Genomic DNA, 20478 nt, shown 5'->3' with positions numbered 1-20478 from the left:
TTTGTGACTGTGACACGAAACACGGGGCAGACAACAGGAGATCGTGACATAACCCCCCCTCAAAGGAGCGTCGCTCCAGAAGGCGACGTCGTAGAAGGCTCAGGAGGTGGAGCCGAGGGAGTTGCCGTTATAGGAGGCTCTAGAGGCGGAGCCCTGGAGGGCTCTGGAGGCGGAGCCGTAGGAGGCTCTGGATGTGGAGCCGAGGGAGGTGGTGCCGTAGGAGGCTCTAGAAGCGGAGACCTGGAAGGCTCTGGAGGCGGAGCCGAGGGAGGTGGCGCCGTAGGAGGCTCTAGAGGTGGAGCCGTGGAAGGCTTAGGAGGCGGAGCCCTGGGAGGCTCGAGATGCGCTGGCTCTGGGACAGTCGAGGCTACTGGCGCTGGCTCTGGGATGGTCGAGGCTACTGGCGCTGGCTCTGGGACGGTCGAGGCTACTGGCGCTGGCTCTGGGACGGTCGAGGCTACTGGTGTTGGCTCTGGGACGGTCGAGGCTACTGGCGGTGGCTCTGGGACAGTCGAGGCTACAGGCGCTGGCTCTGGGACAGTCGAGCTACAGGCGCTGGCTCTGGGACGGTCGAGGCTACAGGCGCTGGCTCTGGGACGGTCGAGGCTACTAGCGCTGGCTCTGGGACGGTCGAGGCTACTGGCGCTGGCTCTGGGACGGTCGAGGCTACAGGCTCTGGGACGGTCGAGGCTGCAGGCGCTGGCTCGCTGACGGTCGGGGCTGCAGGCGCTGGCTCGCTGCCGGTCGGGGCTGCAGGCGCTGGCTCGCTGATGGTCGGGGCTGCAGGCGCTGGCTCGCTGACCGTCGGGGCTGCAGGCGCTGGCTCGCTGACCATGGCTGGCGTAGGCTCTGGCTCGCTGACCGTGGCAGGCGTAAGCTCTGGCTCGCTGACCGTGGCAGGTGTAGGCTCTGGCTCACTGACCGTGGCAGGCGTAAACTGGGGAGCGGAAGCCTTTCTTCTCCTCCTCCTCCGGGCGGACGAAGCTGGCAGCGCTGACTCTTTGACCAAGGCAGGCGTGGGGGTTGGCTTGCTGACAGGCGGGGCAGGCGTGAAGGGATGAGCCATGGACGAATGGAGGGTTACCACTGTGGGAGGAGAGGCAGGGTTCTCCTCGACGACGCCCACAGTGAACGGCGAGGCGCAGGCCAGCAGAGTCTCCTCAATGAAATCGCGGAGCATCCAGCTGCGCGTCGCCGGTGGCAACCGCTCCTTGAGCGCACTGTTCAGGTTGGCCCGGAACAAATCCACCAGGGAGGAGTCTGGGAAGTCCGTGACACTCGCCAGCTCGAGGAAATCACGGATGTGGTCTTCCACCGGACAGTCCTCTTGCATGAGGCTTAGCAGACTGCAGTTAGCGTGTAACACCGCTAGATCCATTCTTGGGTCGTTTGTTCTGTTATGAAAAAAGGCAGAGGCAGACGGGGAGTTTGGATCTACGTGCAGGTTTATTGAACAAAATTAAAATAAACAAGACAGGAACAAAGTAAACAACCACGATGGGAAAACGGGAACTACAACATGAAGACATTGAAGGAAAACGGACTGGAATAACAAGGCAGGATGCACACGGCTAGGACAGGAAACAGAGTAAACAATAATGTTACATTGCATTTTAATTACTAGATGTGTTTGCTGTGGCAAATCTTGTCACCACAATGTCCCAATGGCCAAAGTACTCAAAATGACAGGTGTCAAAAGAGCCCACCCCCATGTATCTACGATGTTCTTGTGCCGAGATATGGTTGGGTCATGTTGTTATACAGTTGCTAGGGTGCTCAGAATGGTTGCTAAGGTGTGGCTAGGACATTAAAAGCTGCTTAATAGCACGAGTTAAAAGATCCCTTGTCAATGTTACGACTATAGGATTTTTCGCCCTCCGGGTGAACATAGTACACCTGATTACTAATAAACGTCATAGTCGAACTCCCCTTAATAAGCAAGCGGCACATATACTAATCCTGTCAACCTAGCTCATTTGCCTGATTGAAAGCTGTTCCCAATCAATGTATCAACTTACTATTGAATAATATTGAATTCAACTGATATGCAATCACAGTTTAGACTCCAAATGCCATTTATTTATATCTGTTGTCTTACCAAGTCGCAGCAGTTCTACAGTTGTGTTGGCTGAAACTCCTCCAGCAAACATTTGACACATGTAAACTCCTTTATCTTCAGTTCTGACACTCTTCATTCTGAGAGAGAAGTTTCCTTTGGGGATTTCATCAGTGAAGAACTCAACTCTGTCTCTGTATCGCTCATGTGATGATTCTGGATTAATCTTTTTGTTTTGGTAGAGCAGGACCAGGAAGTCTCCATCTTTATTTGTTTTCTTCCATGAAACTTCTTCAATCTCTTCAGGTGTGATATGCGAGAGTCCACAGAGCAGTTCAGAGTGACGTCATCACCCGCATACACAGATATGGAACGACTCGATCCTGATAGTATCAAACGCTCTAAAGGATTGAAATCGGTTTAAATTTAACAACATAAAAAATGTAAAATCCAATTGGGTTTAAATTAGCACCAGAAGTTCTCACTTACCAATATCTTTTATTTCAACCACAGTTTCACCAGAATCCAGCTCACCGAACACTTTACACGTGTAAAATCCTTTATCTTCAGGTCTCACATTGTTCAACAGGAGGGAGAAATTTCCATGTTGAATCTGGTCAGTAAAGAAATGAGCTCTATCATGATAATCCTGCTGCTGGACCTCTGGTCTACTGCCGCCATCTTGATACAGATGAACCGGAGTGTCTGTGTCTGATCTCCTCCATTCCACCTTCAGTCCTTTGGTTAGCAAGGGTTTGTCAACAAAACAGGGCAAAACCACTGAAACTCCCAGAGGAACCAACAGAGGACCAGTGGGACCTTTCACAACAAACCCTGTAAAGAAACAGACACTTTGTTTCCATTGAGTAAAAACATGTAAAAGCTATTTATTATACTGTTTATTGTAATATTTATAAATATTACATACCATTGGCGATTATCAGGAAGGACATCAAAATACAGTAAAGAATGTCCATCTTCATCAATAAAAATAACTTGGACGAAACCATAGCATCCTAAAATAATCGTGAAAATTCGAGCTTTTGTCAGCGGACTGTCATACGGGCAGAGGACATATCTACAAATACTTTGACTTTCACTTTCGAAACATTTCTGCGCATGTCATAACTTGTTTTATCATCAGATGAACCGGAGTTGCGTCATTACATGGACAGTAGGGGAAGAATCACTAAATATCCAGCAAGAACAGATACTATTAGCTGAATGAATGAAAGTTAGTGGTTTTCCTTTTATATCATTAGGGACATTCAGACTGAACGTGTTATCGCGGGGGAAAGAACTCATAGCATTGGTCTCATTGGCCCGGCTGTGCGCACAGGACACCCAACCCGATACGAAAGTTCAGCTAGGATGACAAGTTATACATTTTCCATTAGATGGCAGCACATACTCTGAAATGTAATTCTAATGATTTCAAACCATTGCCCTACCTCCTTATGGAAACAGTTATCTGTGTTTCTACACAAGTCGACTCTGGGTCTTTTTTGTCTGCTTATTGAACGTTACATCAATATGTTGCCTACTGGTAGATTTTACACTAAGGTGTCACGTGTTTTACAAAAGAAAATTAGTTTGTCAATCTGACACACTCAACACTTAATGCTACAATGTTGTCCAAATGAACACATACGTGTATTTAATATGCATGATAATGAATAATGTCACGGGTATTATATCTAAAACACTTGTTAAAATTGTACATGTAGTAAATGTAGTATAGATACATAATTGGCTCTTGGGGGAAATAAATAATATAGCCTAGCTTTATTTCTACTGCAACTTTCAGCATTTAAGCAAAACGTTTTTAACAAATAAATAAGAGAAATCTACACAAGTGAATAACAAAAACAACATAAACACACACGAATTAATATAAAAAATTTGTATATATATATATATATATATATATATATATATATATATATATTATCACAAGCAGAGCTTTAGATGCTCTGAGCAGCTCTTTGTCTGCTTTGGCAGACAGGGAAAGGGAACACTATCTCCAAACAGAGGCTTGCCCACTGGATAATGGATGCCATTGCACTGGCATACCAGACCAAGGGTGTGCCCGCCCCTTTGGGATTAAGAACACACTCTATGAGTATTGTGGCATCCTCGTGGGCACTTGCCAATGGAACCTCTCTAGCAGATATCTGAAGGGCAGCGGGCTGGACAACACCAATACCTTCGCAAGATTTTATAATCTCCGGGTTGTGCTGGTTTCAATTTTTGAAGTGACATTTTTGAATTACTAACAGAGGTTTGGATGATACTTTGTGCAAGGTCAGTGAGGACGAAGAAGAGGTCACTGTTGTTGCACCGTACTGGCCCACCCAGACTTGGTTCTCCTTGCGACTGCCCCTCCCTGGCAAGTACCCCTGAGACAGGACCTCCTCTCTCAGGGACGGGGCACCATCTGGCACCTGCGCCCAGACCTCTTGAATCTGCATGTCTGGCCCCATGACGGGAAAATCTAAGTGGCCTACCACCGGCGGTGGGATAAATGATCACTCAGGCCAGGGTTCACTCTACGAGGCAGCTATATGCCTTGAAGTGGCGCTTTTATGTTGGAATACTTGTTTAGTTTCTCCCTGATTGTTTCCCCAGGTTTTCCCTTGTGTTTCCTTTTGTCAGTTTTTGCATGTTTTGTCTATGCTCTGTGCTAGGTTCACTGTGTTTGGTTTTCCTTATATTCTCAGTTAGCTTGTTTATTTTTCAGTTTAATAAAGCTGCATGAAGATCCTCATTACTTGCCTGCCTCGTCACAGTTATATTATCATTTTAGAAGCTAGAAATCTACAGGGCTACTTTTTCTTTCATCATTTTGTGGTTTTAAATGTCTTTAAAGACATTTAAAGTGTCGGGTCAGGGCAAGTAGAAATACTGCACAACCTCACTCAGACAGTACAGACACTGCCCCAACAAATGCCAACAGATGCAATTAGTGAAATAAGTATAAATGTGTTTAAAATTAATGCACACTCACACGAGTCATATCAGAGATTAGAAAAATATGTTTTATTTTACACAGGAAAGATTTTAGGAATAATGGTGAAGACTTCATGAGTATTATTTTTTGCATGACATCCTAATACCATAATGACAGAATATTATAAAAATAATAAAACATCTTAAAATACAAAGATTGGCACATCTGTCAACATGTTTAAAAGAGTTTACACTTTAAGTTATGGCTGAAATCAAGTTTCTTTTGATCTGTCCAACAGTGTAACAGATAAATCTGACTCAACTGTACTGAGCTTTAGAGAAAACATTATGAGACTATTTTATAATACACATTTGTAAAATAATACTTTGAAGTCATTTTTCTTAGTTTCAGTGTAGCGAAATGCTTTTGGACTTTGTCGGACAATACTGTGAACTGATAAACACACAAATAAATACCATACTGTAGATGAGCAGATTCAACTGTCATAACAAACCACACGTACAGAAATATAAATGAATAAAAAGTTCACAAGGTTATCTTATGAAATGACACAAACATCAATAAAACATTATAAGAAACAGTAACTTCATTTCACCACACATTCTGCTTTACAAATGCAAAATGAATCTTGACTCTCATCTTGTTTTTCAAGGGGAACTGCCGAGAGATTCATCATGTGATCAGATCAATCAGTTTCTCTCATTATTTCTGTGAATCAGTGAAGACAGATTCTGCAGTTCATGAATCTCTGCTGCGTTCTGTGTTCAAGAAAAGACATGCACGAGATTAAAAAATGGCAACATAACTTTATTTTAACACATTAATAATGAATCTGGAGATAATCAGATACATGGTATATAAACTTTACATTACCGGATGGTTACGTCTGTGTCTTTGACGTACATTCCCTCCATTGTTTACAGATCTGTAAAAGACAACCGGATTCAAACACCTGTGACAGACTAAATATTGATGTACACCAATTTTAATTATAACTATATTAAAGATTTGAAAACTTCAACTTACTCAGGTTTTCTAGGTTTCCTTTGTAATTAGAGCCATTAGAGAGAAAAACAGCACAGAGAGTGAGAGAATGAATATATAGGTTATATATCTACAGTTTAATATATACAGTCGTATGCAAAAGTTTAGGCACCCCTGACAATTTCCATGATTTTCATTTATAAATAATTGGGTGTTTGGATCAACAATTTCATTTTGATCTATCAAACAACTGAAGGACACAGAAATATTTCAGTAGTGAAATGAGGTTCATTGGATGAACAGAAAATGTGCAATATGCATCAAAACGAAATTTCAAAAACTTGAACATCATAGACAGGTGCATCCAATCATGAGAAAAGGTATTTAAGGTGGCCAATTGCAACTTGTTGTTCTCTTTCACTCTCCTCTGAAGAGTGGCAACATGGGGGCCTCAAAACAACTCTCAAATGACATGAAAACAAAGATTGTTCAACATTATCGTTTAAGTGAAGGCTACAAAAAGCTATCGCAGAGATTTAAGCTGTCAGTGTCCACTGTGAGGAACATAGTGAGAAAATGGAAGACCACAGGCACAGTTTTGTTAAGGCCAGAAGTGGCAGGCCAAGTAAAATATCGGAGAGGCAAAGGCGAAGGATGGTGAGAACGGTCAAAAACAGCCCACAGACCACCTCCAAAGACCTAAAACATCATTTTGCTGCAGATGGTGTCACTGTGCATCGTTCAACAATTCAGCGCACATTGCACAAGGAGAAGCTGTACGGGAGAGGCCTTCTCTGCACACACGCCACAAACAGAGTCGCTTGAGGTATGCAAATGCACATTTGGATAAGCCAGCCTCATTTTGGAAGAAGGTGCTGTGGACTGATGAAACAAAGATGGAGTTATTTGGTCATAACAAGGGCGTTATGCATGGCGGCAAAAGAACACAGCGTTCCAAGACAAACACTTGCTACCCACAGTAAAATTTGGTGGAGGTTCCATCATGCTGTGGAGCTGTGTGGCCAGTGCCGGTACTGGGAAACTTGTTAAAGTTAAGGGTCACATGGATTCCACTCAATATCAGCAGATACTTGAGAATAATGTAGAGGAATCAGTCACAAAGTTGAAGTTACGCCGACCCAAAACACTGCTCAAAATCTACTCTGGCATTTATGCAGAGGAACAAGTACAATGTTCTGGAATGGCCATCCCATTCCCCAGACCTGAATATCATTGAAAATCTGTGGGGTGATTTGAAGTGGGCTGTCCATGCTTGGCAACCATCAAACCTAACTGAACTGGAGATGTTTTGCAAGGAGGAATGTTCCAAAATACCTTCATCCAGAATCCAGACACTCATTACAGGCTATAGGAAGCGTCTAGAGGCTGTTATTTCTGCTAAAGGAGGCTCAACTAAATATTGATGTGATATTTCTGTTGGGGTGCCCAAATTTATGTACCTGTCTAATTTCGTTTTGATGCATATTGCACATTTTCTGTTCATCCAATAAACCTCATTTCACTACTGAAATATTTCTGTGTCATTCAGTTATTTGATAGATCAAAATGAAATTGCTGATCCAAACACCCAATTATTTATAAATGAAAATCATGGAAATTGTCAGGGGTGCCTAAACTTTTGCATACGACTGTAGATAATATATAAATACTGTTCACATTAACCTTTTAAATAATGTTTCATGTAAATCTACACCTCTCTTCAAATCTACACTTGCATTAAACTGCCTACAAATGTCCTTTCAGCAATATGTGACAGTAAAACAAATCAGTTCATGAACACACATTTGTGTAAATCGAAACGTTACTTAAATATACAGTTGAAGTCAGAAGTTTACACTTTAGCCAAATACATTTAAACTCAGATTTTCTAAATTCCTGACATTTAATTGTAGAAAACATTCCCTATCTTAGGTTATTACTTAGGTACTACTATATATTAAGAATGTGAAATGTCCGAATAATAGTCGAGAGATTTATTTATTTCAGCTTTTATTTCTTTCATCACATTCCCAGCGGGTCAGAAGTTTACATACACTTTGTTAGTATTTGGTAGCATTGTCTTTAAAATGTTTAACTTGGGTCAAACGTTTTGGGATCCTTCCACAAACTTCTCATAATAAGCTGCTGGAATTTTGTCCCATTCCTCCAGACAGAACTGGTGTAACTGAGTCAGGTTTGTAGGCCTCCTTGCTCACACATGCTTTTTCAGTTCTACCCACAAATGTTCTATCGAATTGAGGTCAGGGCTTTGTGATGGTCACTCCAATATGTTGACTTTATTGTCCTTAAGCCATTTTGTCACAACTTTGGAGGTATGCTTGGGGGTCATTGTCCATTTAGAAGACCCATTTGTGACCGAGCTTTAACTTTCTGGCTGATGTCTTGAGATGTTGCTTCAATATATCCACATCATTTTCCTTCCTCATGATGTCATCTATTTTGTGAAGTGCACCAGTCCCTCCTGCAGCAAAGCACCCCCACAACATGATGCTGCACCCCCATGCTTCACGGTTGGGATGGTGTTCTTTAGCTTGCAAGCCTCACCCTTTTTCCTCCAAACATATCGATGGTCATTATGGCCAAACAGTTCAGTTTTAGTTTCATCAGACCAGAGGACATTTCTCCAAAAATGTGCACTTTTTTTCTATGGCAGTTTTGGAGCAGCGGCTTCTTCCTTGCTGAGCAGCTTTTCAGGTTATGTTGTTATAGGACTCGTTTTACTGTGGATATAGATACTTGTCTAACTGTTTCCTCCAGCATCTTCACAAGGTCCTTTGCTGTTGTTCTGGGATTGATTTGCACTTTTCTCATCAAACTACGTTCATCTCTAGAAGACAGAATGCATCTCCTTCCTGAGTGGTATGATGGCTGTGTAGACCACACATGGTGTTTATACTTGCGTAAAATTGTTTGTACAGATGAACGTGGTACCTTCTGGCATTTGGAAATTACTCCCAAGGATGATCCAGACTTGTGGAGACCCACAATGTTTTTTAGACCTCTTGGCTAATTTATTTTGATTTTCCCATGATGAAGCAAAGAGACACTGAGTTTGAAGGTAGGCCTTAAAATACATCCACAGATACACCTCCAATTCATTTCACCTCCTATCAGAAGCTAATTGTCTAAAGGCTTGAAATCATTTTCTGGAATTTTCCAAGCTGCTTCAAGGCACAGTTAACTTAGTGCATGTAAACTTCTGACGCACTGGAATTGTGATAGTCAATTAAAAGTGACACAATCTGTCTGTAAACAATTGTTGGAAAAATTACTCGTGTCATGCACAAAGTAGAAGTCCTAAACAACTTTAAAAATCTATAGTTTGCTAATATTAAATCTGTGGAGTGGTTAAAATTTTGTTTTGATGACTTCAACCTAAGTGTATGTAAACTTCTGACTTCAACTGTTGTCCTTGTGACAACTTCCTGATGTGACAAATAGCCCCGTTTTTTCCTTCTAAATATTAAGCAGTTAAACAACAGCAACAACATACAAACTAAATCAGACTGTGAAATTCCTTCTTAAATATTTGTCTTATTTTCACACCATTAAACCTCCTTCAGAAATACATTTTTACATTAAATTGTGTAGCATTAATTACTGAAAGGACTGCTTTAATTAACAGAGTATTTCAGTTATTAAACTGTCAATCAACACACACAAACACAGTCCATGTGTGAGAAACCTGAATCCATTTAAAGTTTTCTAAAAGTAGATAAACATTTAAATGTAAAATTAAAGCACATCTTAATAAATGATTTGAAAGATACTTACAGAAAGTGAACAGAAACCAATATAAGACAAAAACACATTCAGATGGAAAAACAATGAATCGCAGATCCTCCAATGCGCGCTCGCCATGTTCTAGAAATTCCCAAAATTATGAATTACACAAAGATTAAGGCAATTACAATTTAAAGATGAGGATATACTGTACATTTAAAAAATGGGTAAAGCAAGATTAAATATATTAATGCAATATGTTCATGTTTAATGTCAATGTCTAACATTGCAACATGGTGTGTTTAAATTGTAAATGTTCTGTAGACCTCACTGAATGATCAGCACTGTTACACTATCAGTGACACACTCAAGAGTACTTGTAGAAAAGAACAACATGAATAAATACACGAGACAGATAAAAACGCACCGCACTCATTGGCTGCTGAGTAAGTCATTGGATACATTACACTCGCAGACTAAGCTCATTCTGTGTAATCAACATCAAAATACTGTATGAAATTAAATGTTCACTCACTTGATTTCTGTTCCAGTTCTGCTGTCAGAGCAACTGAGTTCAACAAAATGACACCAACTGCTCCAAACATGTACATGAATACATTACAGAGAGACACTGAAACAAAAAATGCACAAAATATCACATTTTAAATATTCATATTATTAGCTTTTATTATTTACCTTTGAATATCTCTCTTTTTATTTCCCCAACAATACTACAGTTCCCTATCTGTCACTCACTCAACGTTGTGTCATTGTAGTGACACTAGGGGTCCCTCTTGGGACCCGGAGACACCTCTGATCTTTGATAAAAGGCCAATGGGAATTGGTGAGTGGTATTTGCATCCCCCGCCCTCACTACCCTCGATGGTGGGGTGGCCAAGGGATATTCAGGTATCCCCCGGCGGATAAGGCGCTTGCGGTGCATCTATGCCCACACAGCGCCGCCACCTGATGCGGGAGCCCAAAGCTCCCGTCCAGGGCCTGTAGGTTTACGTTGTCCCTTCTGCCCTGCATGCCATGGCTCTCCTGCAAGTTCACCAAACCAAGGAGCTAAAAGAACTGTACGAGGGTAGTTCTGCCCCGGGATTTATGCGGGAACGGCGCTTGGCGACCAACCTCGCCCTCCGGGCGACGAAGGTTATGGCACGGTCTCTCGGGTGGGCGATGTCCACCTTGGTGGTCCAGGAGTGCCACCTTTGGCTAAACCTTGTCGAGATGAGAGAGGCATAGCCTATGGCTGGGGCACTGCATGCAACGCAGCCTCAGGCCCTCTCGACTACACAAATACGTTTCCCCCAGTGAGCCTACTTGCACAGACCCTGGTTAAGGTCGGTAAGATAACATCCTGGTAACTTTCGTAACCTCTGTTCCCTTATGGAGGGAACAACAATTTGTGTCCCTCCTGCCACAACACTGGACTACCCCTGAAATGGTCGGGACATTCTCTCAGCTCCTCAGCACAAAACATGGGCCTTTTATCAAAGATCAGAGGTGTCTTGGGCTCCCAAGAGTGACCCCTAGTGTCACTACATAGACACAACATCTTGTTCCCTCCATCAGGGAACGGAGGCTATGAAAGTAACCAGGACGTTTTTATTGTATAAATGCAATAAATAGGTATTTGTTATAATGATTTATTTTTTTTAATAAATGAAATTAACAGTTTAAAGGATTATGTAGTAGTAGTAATCACTAATTACACAGATTTGTTCCTTGTTGGCCCATTTCAGTCTGTTGTGTCTGTTCTCCTGCATGTTCAGCCACTGTTAAAACAAAAATGAAATATGAAATATGAGGAGATATAAAGAGAAGCAGAATATATGGATTTGTCTTCATCTGTTCTAATAGCATCTTATTTATTATTCAAGTTCACAGCTTCCTTCACTCATTCAGAGATCTTCTATTATTCTGTTATGGAGAGAATTTGATGTTTGCAACATATTAAATACTTTAAAGACTATGGACATGATTTTCAACACCCAAGAACTGAAGAAAACACTTGAATATATTGAGAAATGTCAATACATAAAAAAAACCATTTATATACTTCAGCATAGATTTTACAAGACAGTCTTTTTTGTAAACATTCAAAATAGTGAACAGATAAAAGCTGAATAAGAACCGCATTCTTGAAGTCAAATGACACTAAACCTGGATTGCAAAACAATTATGAAATGGCTGCTGTGTTTGTCAGAAGAGTTGACATAAACACGTTATGCATTATGGTACGATATTTCAGTGAAGTGTATCTTATCTGTTTATAATGTTTGTCAAAAATATAACTAAGCAGAAGACCACCAGAGACAGTGCTGAAAGAACTAATGGAAACTTCACATTCATGCTTTGACCAAGTATCAAATAAAAGAGCTGTTAACCTGTGACATGTTTTAAATTTTACTATAAAAGCCATTGGACATGTCCGCTCAGTCTCTAGCAGAGTTGGAGTCAAGAACAGACCCCCTAAGAGCCAGACCAAGATTTGGCAAAGGTAAAAAAAACAGACTGAAATTGAGAAAATGATGTGATAATTGCAGTATTAATTTCAAATAAGCATTTTGTTATATGAAAAAACATAAACAACATTAATGTCTTAATGTAGAGTTTAAACTATTTGTTAGCTTGTGGTGTAGCTTATTATTATTCAAAAGAGAAGCTTGATCTATAAAATATGAGAATCTTGTAGCAAGCAAACATTTTAAGGTAGCTTCGACATCACTGCTGTGCACGTATTATATTTGGACACATTTCAACAACACAATACTATGAGCACAGCAATATAGTGCAACAGTCGAATTCCAGAACAGAAGTAAAAATTACTTTCGTTTTCCCCATTGAGAAACTCTTTTTGAATAGTAATGTATAAACGATTCAAGACACACCTGCCATAAGTGTATTCAGTGATATACTGTATCTCCTAAAAACTTATGAGTTGAACTCAGAAGGTCCAAAAAGCACAAAAAGGCTGCATAAAAGTAATCCGTAAGACTCCAGTGGTTTAATCCAAGTCTTCTGAAGTGATATAATAGGTGTGGGTGAGAAACGGATCAATATAGAAGTCCTTTTTATTTTAAATCTCCACTAAGTTTCACTTTCAGATGTGTTATTGAAACTAAACATGTGACTTTCAGATGTAAAAGTTAAAGAGGAGATTTAGAGTAAAAAAGTTCTTAAATATTGATCCATTTCTCACCAACACCTTTCATATAACTTCTGAATACATTGATTTATACCACTGGAGTCATTTGAATTGCCTTTATGCTGCCTATGTGAGTTCTGTTCAGCATTCACTTGCATTGTATGGTTATTGCAGAGCTGAAATATTATTCTTAAAATCTTAATTTGTGTTCTGCAGAAGAAAGAAAGTCCACATCTGAGATGGCATGAGGGTGAGATGGCATGAGGGTGAGTAAATGATGATTAATGATAATGATAAATAATTAAAGTCCCGTTTCGTCAGACAAACAGTATTTTAAAAGTTGTTTGAACTATCTAGAGAAAGTTACGATTAATTAATAAGGTGAACATTTATGCCATTTAGTTTGATCAAATTAAAATTGTAAACAATGTGAACACTACAATGTAACGTTTGGTCTTACAGACTTTTGAGCATGCTCAGTTTAATCACTGAGGATCCATTTGTGGCAGAGTCATTCCCCCTCTCATTAATGCCATAAGTGTGCTATCACAGGTCATTTGGCTTGATCATTTGACAAGGAATATTTTCTTATTTAATATAATGTATTTTTATGATATGTAAATATTGTAAGTAATAATTTCATCAGGTTGTTGGATTGCTCTATTGACCTTACTAGTAGACAACATAATGCACAATATCTGCATTGGCTTGTCCATTTAATGGATTTTCTGTGGAAACTTTGTGATCATCTGTAAAGTGGAATACTGAGTTTGCCAACTGGAGAATTAAATAGTCTGGCAGCAATACCCATAATCCCTTGCACTTGAATGTATTTGTGTGTGTCTAGTGAAAGCACGGCGACATACAGTATGTAACATTTGTTTTTTTAAATTAATAAATACTATTGCTATATTTAGTGTTTTTAAATATGTTTTGCTGTAAATGTATTTTGTTTTTTAATGTACTTAACTTACTGAAGTAATACGTGGTGATAATCTACACTGCTTTTTAAATCAGCCCAACTAATTGGTATTCTGGTGGGTCTGACACATGATCTTCTCAGCTAATGATACATTTTAATAAACACTACGTGTATACTTGGCTAAAGTTAAAAATGCAAGCTTGTTGAACGTGGGTATACATGCTGAAATCACTTATATTCACCATTTATAAAAGTCACCATAAACTGCACATTGTATGACATCACTGAGCACATTTCTTGTTTATTTATTTTTACGAGTCAGTTCAATTAATTTTTATTTGTATAGCGCCTTTCACAACACACATCGTTTCAAAGCAGCTTTACAGAAGATCAAACTGTAATGTCTATAATGTCTTAGAGTCATCATCGTGTAGTTTGATAAAATACGATTGTGAATTGTGTTTAACAATAAGTAATTAAATAATAATTGCATTCATAACCCCAGTGAGCAAGCCGAAGGCTACTGTGGCAAGGAATACAAAACTCCATAAGATGTTGGTTAATGAAACCAGACTCACTGTGGGGGCCAGTTCCCCTCTGGCTAACATCATGAATATAATGTAAATATTACTTATGTATAGTGCAAGTCATGGTTTAAAATGAATAAACTAAGTAAGTGTTAAGGGACAGTGTTTAAACACAGATTTTGTATGAACTGTTAGATTAATGATTAATGTCTTTGAAGTCCATCCTGGATTAACTGCAGAAGTTCACATAGATGCAATTGTCCTTGTTAATTGGCTGATGAAGGCTTTTGTTGGCAATTAATTGATAGTCTTTGTATTCCATCATTAGATCAAGGTGATACAGGCAGAGATCAATTAGGTGCATCGCAGTTCAACCTGGCTGGTAATTTTGGTGAGGTCTATCCTAAATCCAGGGTTCAGGCAGTGGTATATGAAGTATCCCATGTCTTATGGTTGGAGTTGGCATCAGTTCATCCTCTGAAGTCCATCGTAATAGACTGAAGTGATGTTTGGCTGGCACCGGCTGCTATTAGTCATCATCACACAATGAGACATAGCAGTGGAGTCCAGCACGAAGCAGGAATTGATCTGGATCCAGCTGGTTCTGGTGACCTCAGTATAGGAGTCCCAAAGTTGAGACAGGGAAACAAATAAAATAATATTAGCATAGATGCCAATCAATTTATTGCAGAGTTATAGATCATGATCCCTGTTTCTGGTTCCGGCAAATCAAACTAATAGTGGGCAGCCTAATTGTGGGTTGGAGGATAAATTAGCTGTATGCCTGGCTAAATAGATGAGTCTTTAGTCTAGACTTAAACTGAGGGAGTGTGTCTGAGTCCCGAACAGTGCTAGGGAGACTATTCCATAGTTTAGGAGCCATATATGAAAAAGATATACCTCCTTTTGTGGATTTTGATATTCTAGGATCTATTAACAGGCCAGAATATTGTGATCGTAATGAACGTGATGGAATATAGCATGACAGAATGTCACTTAAGTACTGCGGAGACCATTCAAAGCTTTGTACGTAGTTAACAGAATTTTTTAATTAATACGGAATTTAACAGGTAGTCAATGTAGCGACGATAAAATGGGGCTAATATGATCATATTTATTGGTTTCAGCACTCTGGCTGCTGCATTTTGAACCAATTGAAGTTTATTTATTGAACTTGCAGTACATCCTCCCAGTAATGCATTACAATAATCTAGTTTTGAGATCAAGAACGCATTAATTTGTTTTTCAGCATCAGCAACAGAGAGCATGTGCTGTAATTTAACAATATTTCTTAGGTGGAACAATGCTGTTCTACAAACATTTGTAATTTGATTTTCAAAGGACAGATTGTATCAAATATAACATAACAGCAAGTTCTTTGCTGTTGAAGATGATGTAACAGTACATCCATCGAGAGGTTTTTGGTCCAATAATTAGTACCTCTGTTTTGTCTGAATTCAGTAGAAGGAAATTTCTGGCTATCCAATCTTTCATTTCATTTATAGACTCTGCTAATTTGGAGAATTGTGAAATCTCATCAGGTTTTGAAGAAATATAATGTAAACTTATTCCACGATTGCTGATAATATCTCCCAGGGGAAGCATACACAAGGAGAAAAGCAGAGGCCCTAAAACTGATCCCTGTGGCACTCCATACTTTTGTTTGGTTGACAGTTCCTTGTTTACATAGACAAAGTGGTAGCAGTCTGCTAAATAGGACCTATACCATACTCCACAAATGCCAACATAATTCTGTAGCCTATTCAAGAGAATGTTGTGATCTATCGTGTCGAATGCAGCACTAAGATCTAAAAGCACTAGAAGTGAAATGCAGCCATGATCAGATGATAAGAGCAGTCTCAGTACTGTGATGAGGCCTGAATCCTGACTGAAATTGTTCATATAAACTATTTCTCTGTATAAATAATCATATTTGGGAGAATGCTACTTTTTCTAGTATTTTCGACATAAACGAGAGATTTTATATTGGTCTATAATTAGCCAGTTCTCCAGGATCACGTTGTGGCTTCTTATTAAGTGGTTTGATAACTGCCATTTTAAAGTTTCTTGGAACATGTCCTAAGGATAGTGAGGAGTTAATAATATTGTTCTGAGATTACAGGGAATACCTCTTTTAAGAGCTTGGTTGGTATTGGATCTAACAAACATGTTGTCGCTTTTTATGTTTCGATTAGTTTTGTTAGAAGTTTTGTTAGCTCTTCATTAACCTATGACAGTGAAGGATTGAAATTGAATGTGAGGAAAATTATGAGACTTTTTTTAGCATCTTATTTTCTGAGGTGCTATGACAGATGATTGCATTTTATTTCTGATTATTTCAATTTTATCAGTAAAGAAATTCATGAAATTACTCTTGTGCTGCAACGTAATATCTGGTTCTGTTGAGGCTTTATTCCTAATCAATTTAGCCACAGAAATGAATAAACACCAAGGATTGTTGTGGTTATTTTCTATGAGTTTGCTCAAATATGCTGACATGGCAATTTTGTTTTCCTGTCTGTAGCTACAGACACTATCCTTCCATGCACCACAAAATACCACACATTTTGTATTCTTCTACTTGCGCTCCATTTTCCAAGCTACTCTCTTGAGAGCATGAGTGTGATCATTGTACCATGGTTGAAGGGGGGGCAACACTATCAAGAGTGCTAGAGAAGACTGTATTTATACATTTATTACTTCAAGTTCTTCTAGGCTTTGGGGTTTATTGAGTATATGAGATAGATCTGGAAGATTATTAGTGAAGCTATCTTTAGTGGTTGAAAGAATAGTTCTACCTGAATGATAGCGTGGTGTAGATTGAGTAACATTCGCTGATCGCTCTGCGTTAGATTTTCTATATTATCAACATAAACTCCATATGATATAATTAAATCTAGCATATGATTATGGCAATGAGTTGGTCCTGTTACATTTTGTCTGTCTCCAAGAGAGTTGAGAATATCGATATCCCAATGTATCATTTTCATTATCTATGTGAATGTTGAAGTCACCAACAATTAAAGCTCTATCTACAGTAACTACATGATCTGATAAATAATTTGCAAATTCACCAACAAAATCAGAATAAGGCTCAGGTGATCTATATACAGTAGCAAGGGTAAAAGACAAAAGAGGTTTTTTTATGTATATCTGACGGTGTCACTTTAAGCATTATTAGTTCAAAAGACTTAAATTTATACCCTGTCCTCGGAGTAACACCAAAAACTTCACTGTAAATTGTAGCAACACCTCCTCCTTGACCCTTCAGATGAGATTCATGATGAGGTTCATGCTTATAGCAATAACCTGGGGAGTAGATTCATTTAAACTAATATATTCATCCAGTTTAAGCCAGGTATTAGTCAAACAGAGTGCATCCAATCTATGATCTGTAATAATTTACATTTACAATTAGTGCTTTGGTAGAAAGGGAGATAATGTTTAGTAGCCCTATCTTTATATGATGTTTATCTTTAATTTGTTTGTTTTGTTCAAGTTTGACATTAATACATTTACAATTTTTTTCTAAATTATTCAGTGAGGGTTTTGTGGTTGGTAGTTCGGGGATCAGACACAATCTCTATATGATATCTAGGTGCTACAGTCTTTATATGTTGTAGTTTATGTGACCTGTGTGATGTCTCAAGAGAGCTAGCAGATGTTCGGATTAACCAGTTTGTCTGCTTCCTGACCTGGTCACCAGTTAGTCAAATACTATCACTATGAAGACAATGAGCCAAATTACTAGAGAGGAGAGCGGCACATTCCCTGGAGGGATGGAGTCCGTCTCTCTTTAGCAGGTCAGGTCTACCCCAAAAACTCTTCCAATTGTCTATAAATCATATTCTATTCTCCAGACACCACTCATCCAGCCATTCAGTGAATCTAATCTACTATAAACCTCATCACCAAGAAGAGCAGGGAGGGGGCCAGAGCATATTACAGTGTCTGACATCATTTTTGCAAATTCACACACCTCTAACATTATCTCCGACTGGCGTCGTAATTTCCGACTGGCGAAGCCGGATATTATTATTGCCGCATGAATAACAATTTTAGAAAATATACGTTTAGCATTAGCCAGCACTTGTTAATTTGATTTGATGTCAGATGATCTGGCACCCAAAATGCATATAACAATAGTGTCAGGAGTCTCTATTTCCATGTTCCTTACAAGAGAATCACCAATAACAAGGGCTCTTTCAAAATTATTCTCAGTGGGTGCATCACTGAGTGGCGAGAACCGATTGGAAACTCTAACAGGAATGGGAGAGTAGTGTCGCTTTGCTGAGCGAGTATGCTGCAGAGACGTCACCCAAATGCCCTGCAGCGGGGGCTCTACAGCCGGAACCAAAGTGTGTGTGTTGCTTGCTGTACTACCAGCATCTGAAACAGTATCTACTGGCTTCTGCTTCCAACTGACTTCCACTATGTTTCTAACTCATTAACCTTCTCCATCAGCCTGATTAATTCCTTACATTTATCAAATGTGAATCCCTCACTGCTGACGGAAGAGGCTATTGTAAACTTGTTACATGCAATGCTGGAAGTAACATGAGTGGATGCAATGACTTACCGCAGTTGTTTGTTGTTGTTGGTTGTTCCTGAGCAGTGAGGGTTTGAGATCAGTGTGAATCCCTCATGCAATTGTTTGTTGTTGTTGGTTGTTCCTGAGCAGTGAGGGTTTGAGATCAGTGTGAATCCCTCATGCAATTGTTTGTTGTTGTTGGTTGTTCCTGAGCAGTGAGGGTTTGAGATCAGTGTGAATCCCTCATGCAATTGTTTGTTGTTGTTGGTTGTTCCTGAGCAGTGAGGGTTTGAGATCAGTGTGAATCCCTCATGCAATTGTTTGTTGTTGTTGTTGGTTGTTCCTGAGCAGTGAGGGTTTGAGATCAGTGTGAATCCCTCATGCAATTATTTGTTGTTGTTGGTTGTTCCTGAGCAGTGAGGGTTTGAGATCAGTGTGAATCCCTCACGCAATTGTTTGTTGTTGTTGGTTGTTCCGGAGCGATGAGGGTTTGAGATCGATGTGAATCCCTCATGCAATTGTTTGTTGTTGTTGGTTGTTCGGGAGTGGTGAGGGTTTGAGATCGATGTGAATCCCTCACGCAATTTTTTGTTGTTGTTGTTGTTGTTGTTGGTTGTTTGGGAGCGGTGAGGGTTTGAGATTGACGTGAATCCCTCACTCAATTGTTTGTTGTTCTTGATAAGCAGTGCTTTGAGATCGATGCAATAATGAAAAACGGGTGCACGATGTAAAATGCACGCAGTTTAATTGCAATAAAAAATATAAAGCGGATGCAGGTGGAAAATGCAAGCAGTTGAATCGCGATAAGAGAATAATGCGGGTGAAAACCTGATGCGTACTGAAAAATGGCAGATGTTAAGGATTAAAGGCTGAAAACAGATAAGTGTAAGTGATGCTAAATAAGCTAGCAGGCTACAAACACAAACTTGAGCTAGGCGACAGCAGCAACAATAGAAAAGCTACATACACATAGACAAAACAGTAGAAAAGCGGAAAAACCCGAAAAGGCGGTGAAATGACAAAGGATAAAAAGACGACGTATGAGAATAAGAATAAGCAAGGCTAAGCAGGCTACAAACACTCGTGCAGCGTGCCGTAAGCAACAGGAAGTCACGATTGCTCTCTTTGTGTTAAGAAACAGAAAGAAAGTCATATGGGGTTATAACAACACAGGGGTGAGTAAACAATGACTGAATTTACATTTTTGGAAGAACTATCCCTTTAAGCTTTAGTTAAATTATACCATCTTTCCCCTGTGACTGTAATTTTGGTCTGATATTAAAATAACTATATATACAGTGAAGTGTGATGAAAGGGCACACGGCAATTCAGAATTTAGTGATTCATTACCAAACACACTGTCAAAGAATGCCATCATCCTTAGAACATGGAGAAATAAAATGACACATGTCCATCCAAAGAAACCTGTGAATTAAAACAAACAAACAAACATACAGAAAAACTTAATTTTGATTAACACAACATCATCATATGAATAAAGTAGATAATTAAGTTCTATCATCAGTAAGTAAAGTGTGTGCAATAGTTGATCTTGATGTAGTTAATGTTGTTAAAAATGAGGTCAATCA

At 39.5% G+C, this 20478-nt stretch overlaps 1 protein-coding gene and 1 pseudogene across 5 annotated transcripts in view; both read right to left on the bottom strand.

Moving 5' to 3' along the window:
• LOC127653190 (uncharacterized) overlaps positions 1–3133 on the bottom strand; it is a 48287-nt pseudogene extending 45154 nt beyond the window's left edge.
• Positions 3134–5080: 1947 nt separating this feature from the next.
• LOC127653192 (uncharacterized) overlaps positions 5081–20478 on the bottom strand; it is a 104258-nt gene continuing 88860 nt past the window's right edge. For all 5 annotated transcript variants that reach the window (XM_052139778.1, XM_052139777.1, XM_052139779.1 and 2 more), the window contains 7 exons: positions 20240–20314; positions 11474–11536; positions 10291–10386; positions 9807–9896; positions 6054–6072; positions 5901–5952; positions 5081–5785 (listed from right to left, as the gene is read on the bottom strand). In XM_052139778.1, the coding sequence (XP_051995738.1) occupies positions 5717–5785; positions 5901–5952; positions 6054–6072; positions 9807–9896; positions 10291–10386; positions 11474–11536; positions 20240–20314 (464 nt within the window). In that variant the 3' untranslated portion in view covers positions 5081–5716. The remainder of the gene's footprint in view (positions 5786–5900; positions 5953–6053; positions 6073–9806; positions 9897–10290; positions 10387–11473; positions 11537–20239; positions 20315–20478) is intronic.

Source organism: Xyrauchen texanus, chromosome 12 (assembly GCF_025860055.1).
Source record: "Xyrauchen texanus isolate HMW12.3.18 chromosome 12, RBS_HiC_50CHRs, whole genome shotgun sequence".
Lineage (NCBI taxonomy): Eukaryota > Metazoa > Chordata > Actinopteri > Cypriniformes > Catostomidae > Xyrauchen > Xyrauchen texanus.
The sequence above is the reverse complement of the archived record's forward strand: the minus strand, read 5'-3'. Positions and strand labels throughout refer to the sequence as shown.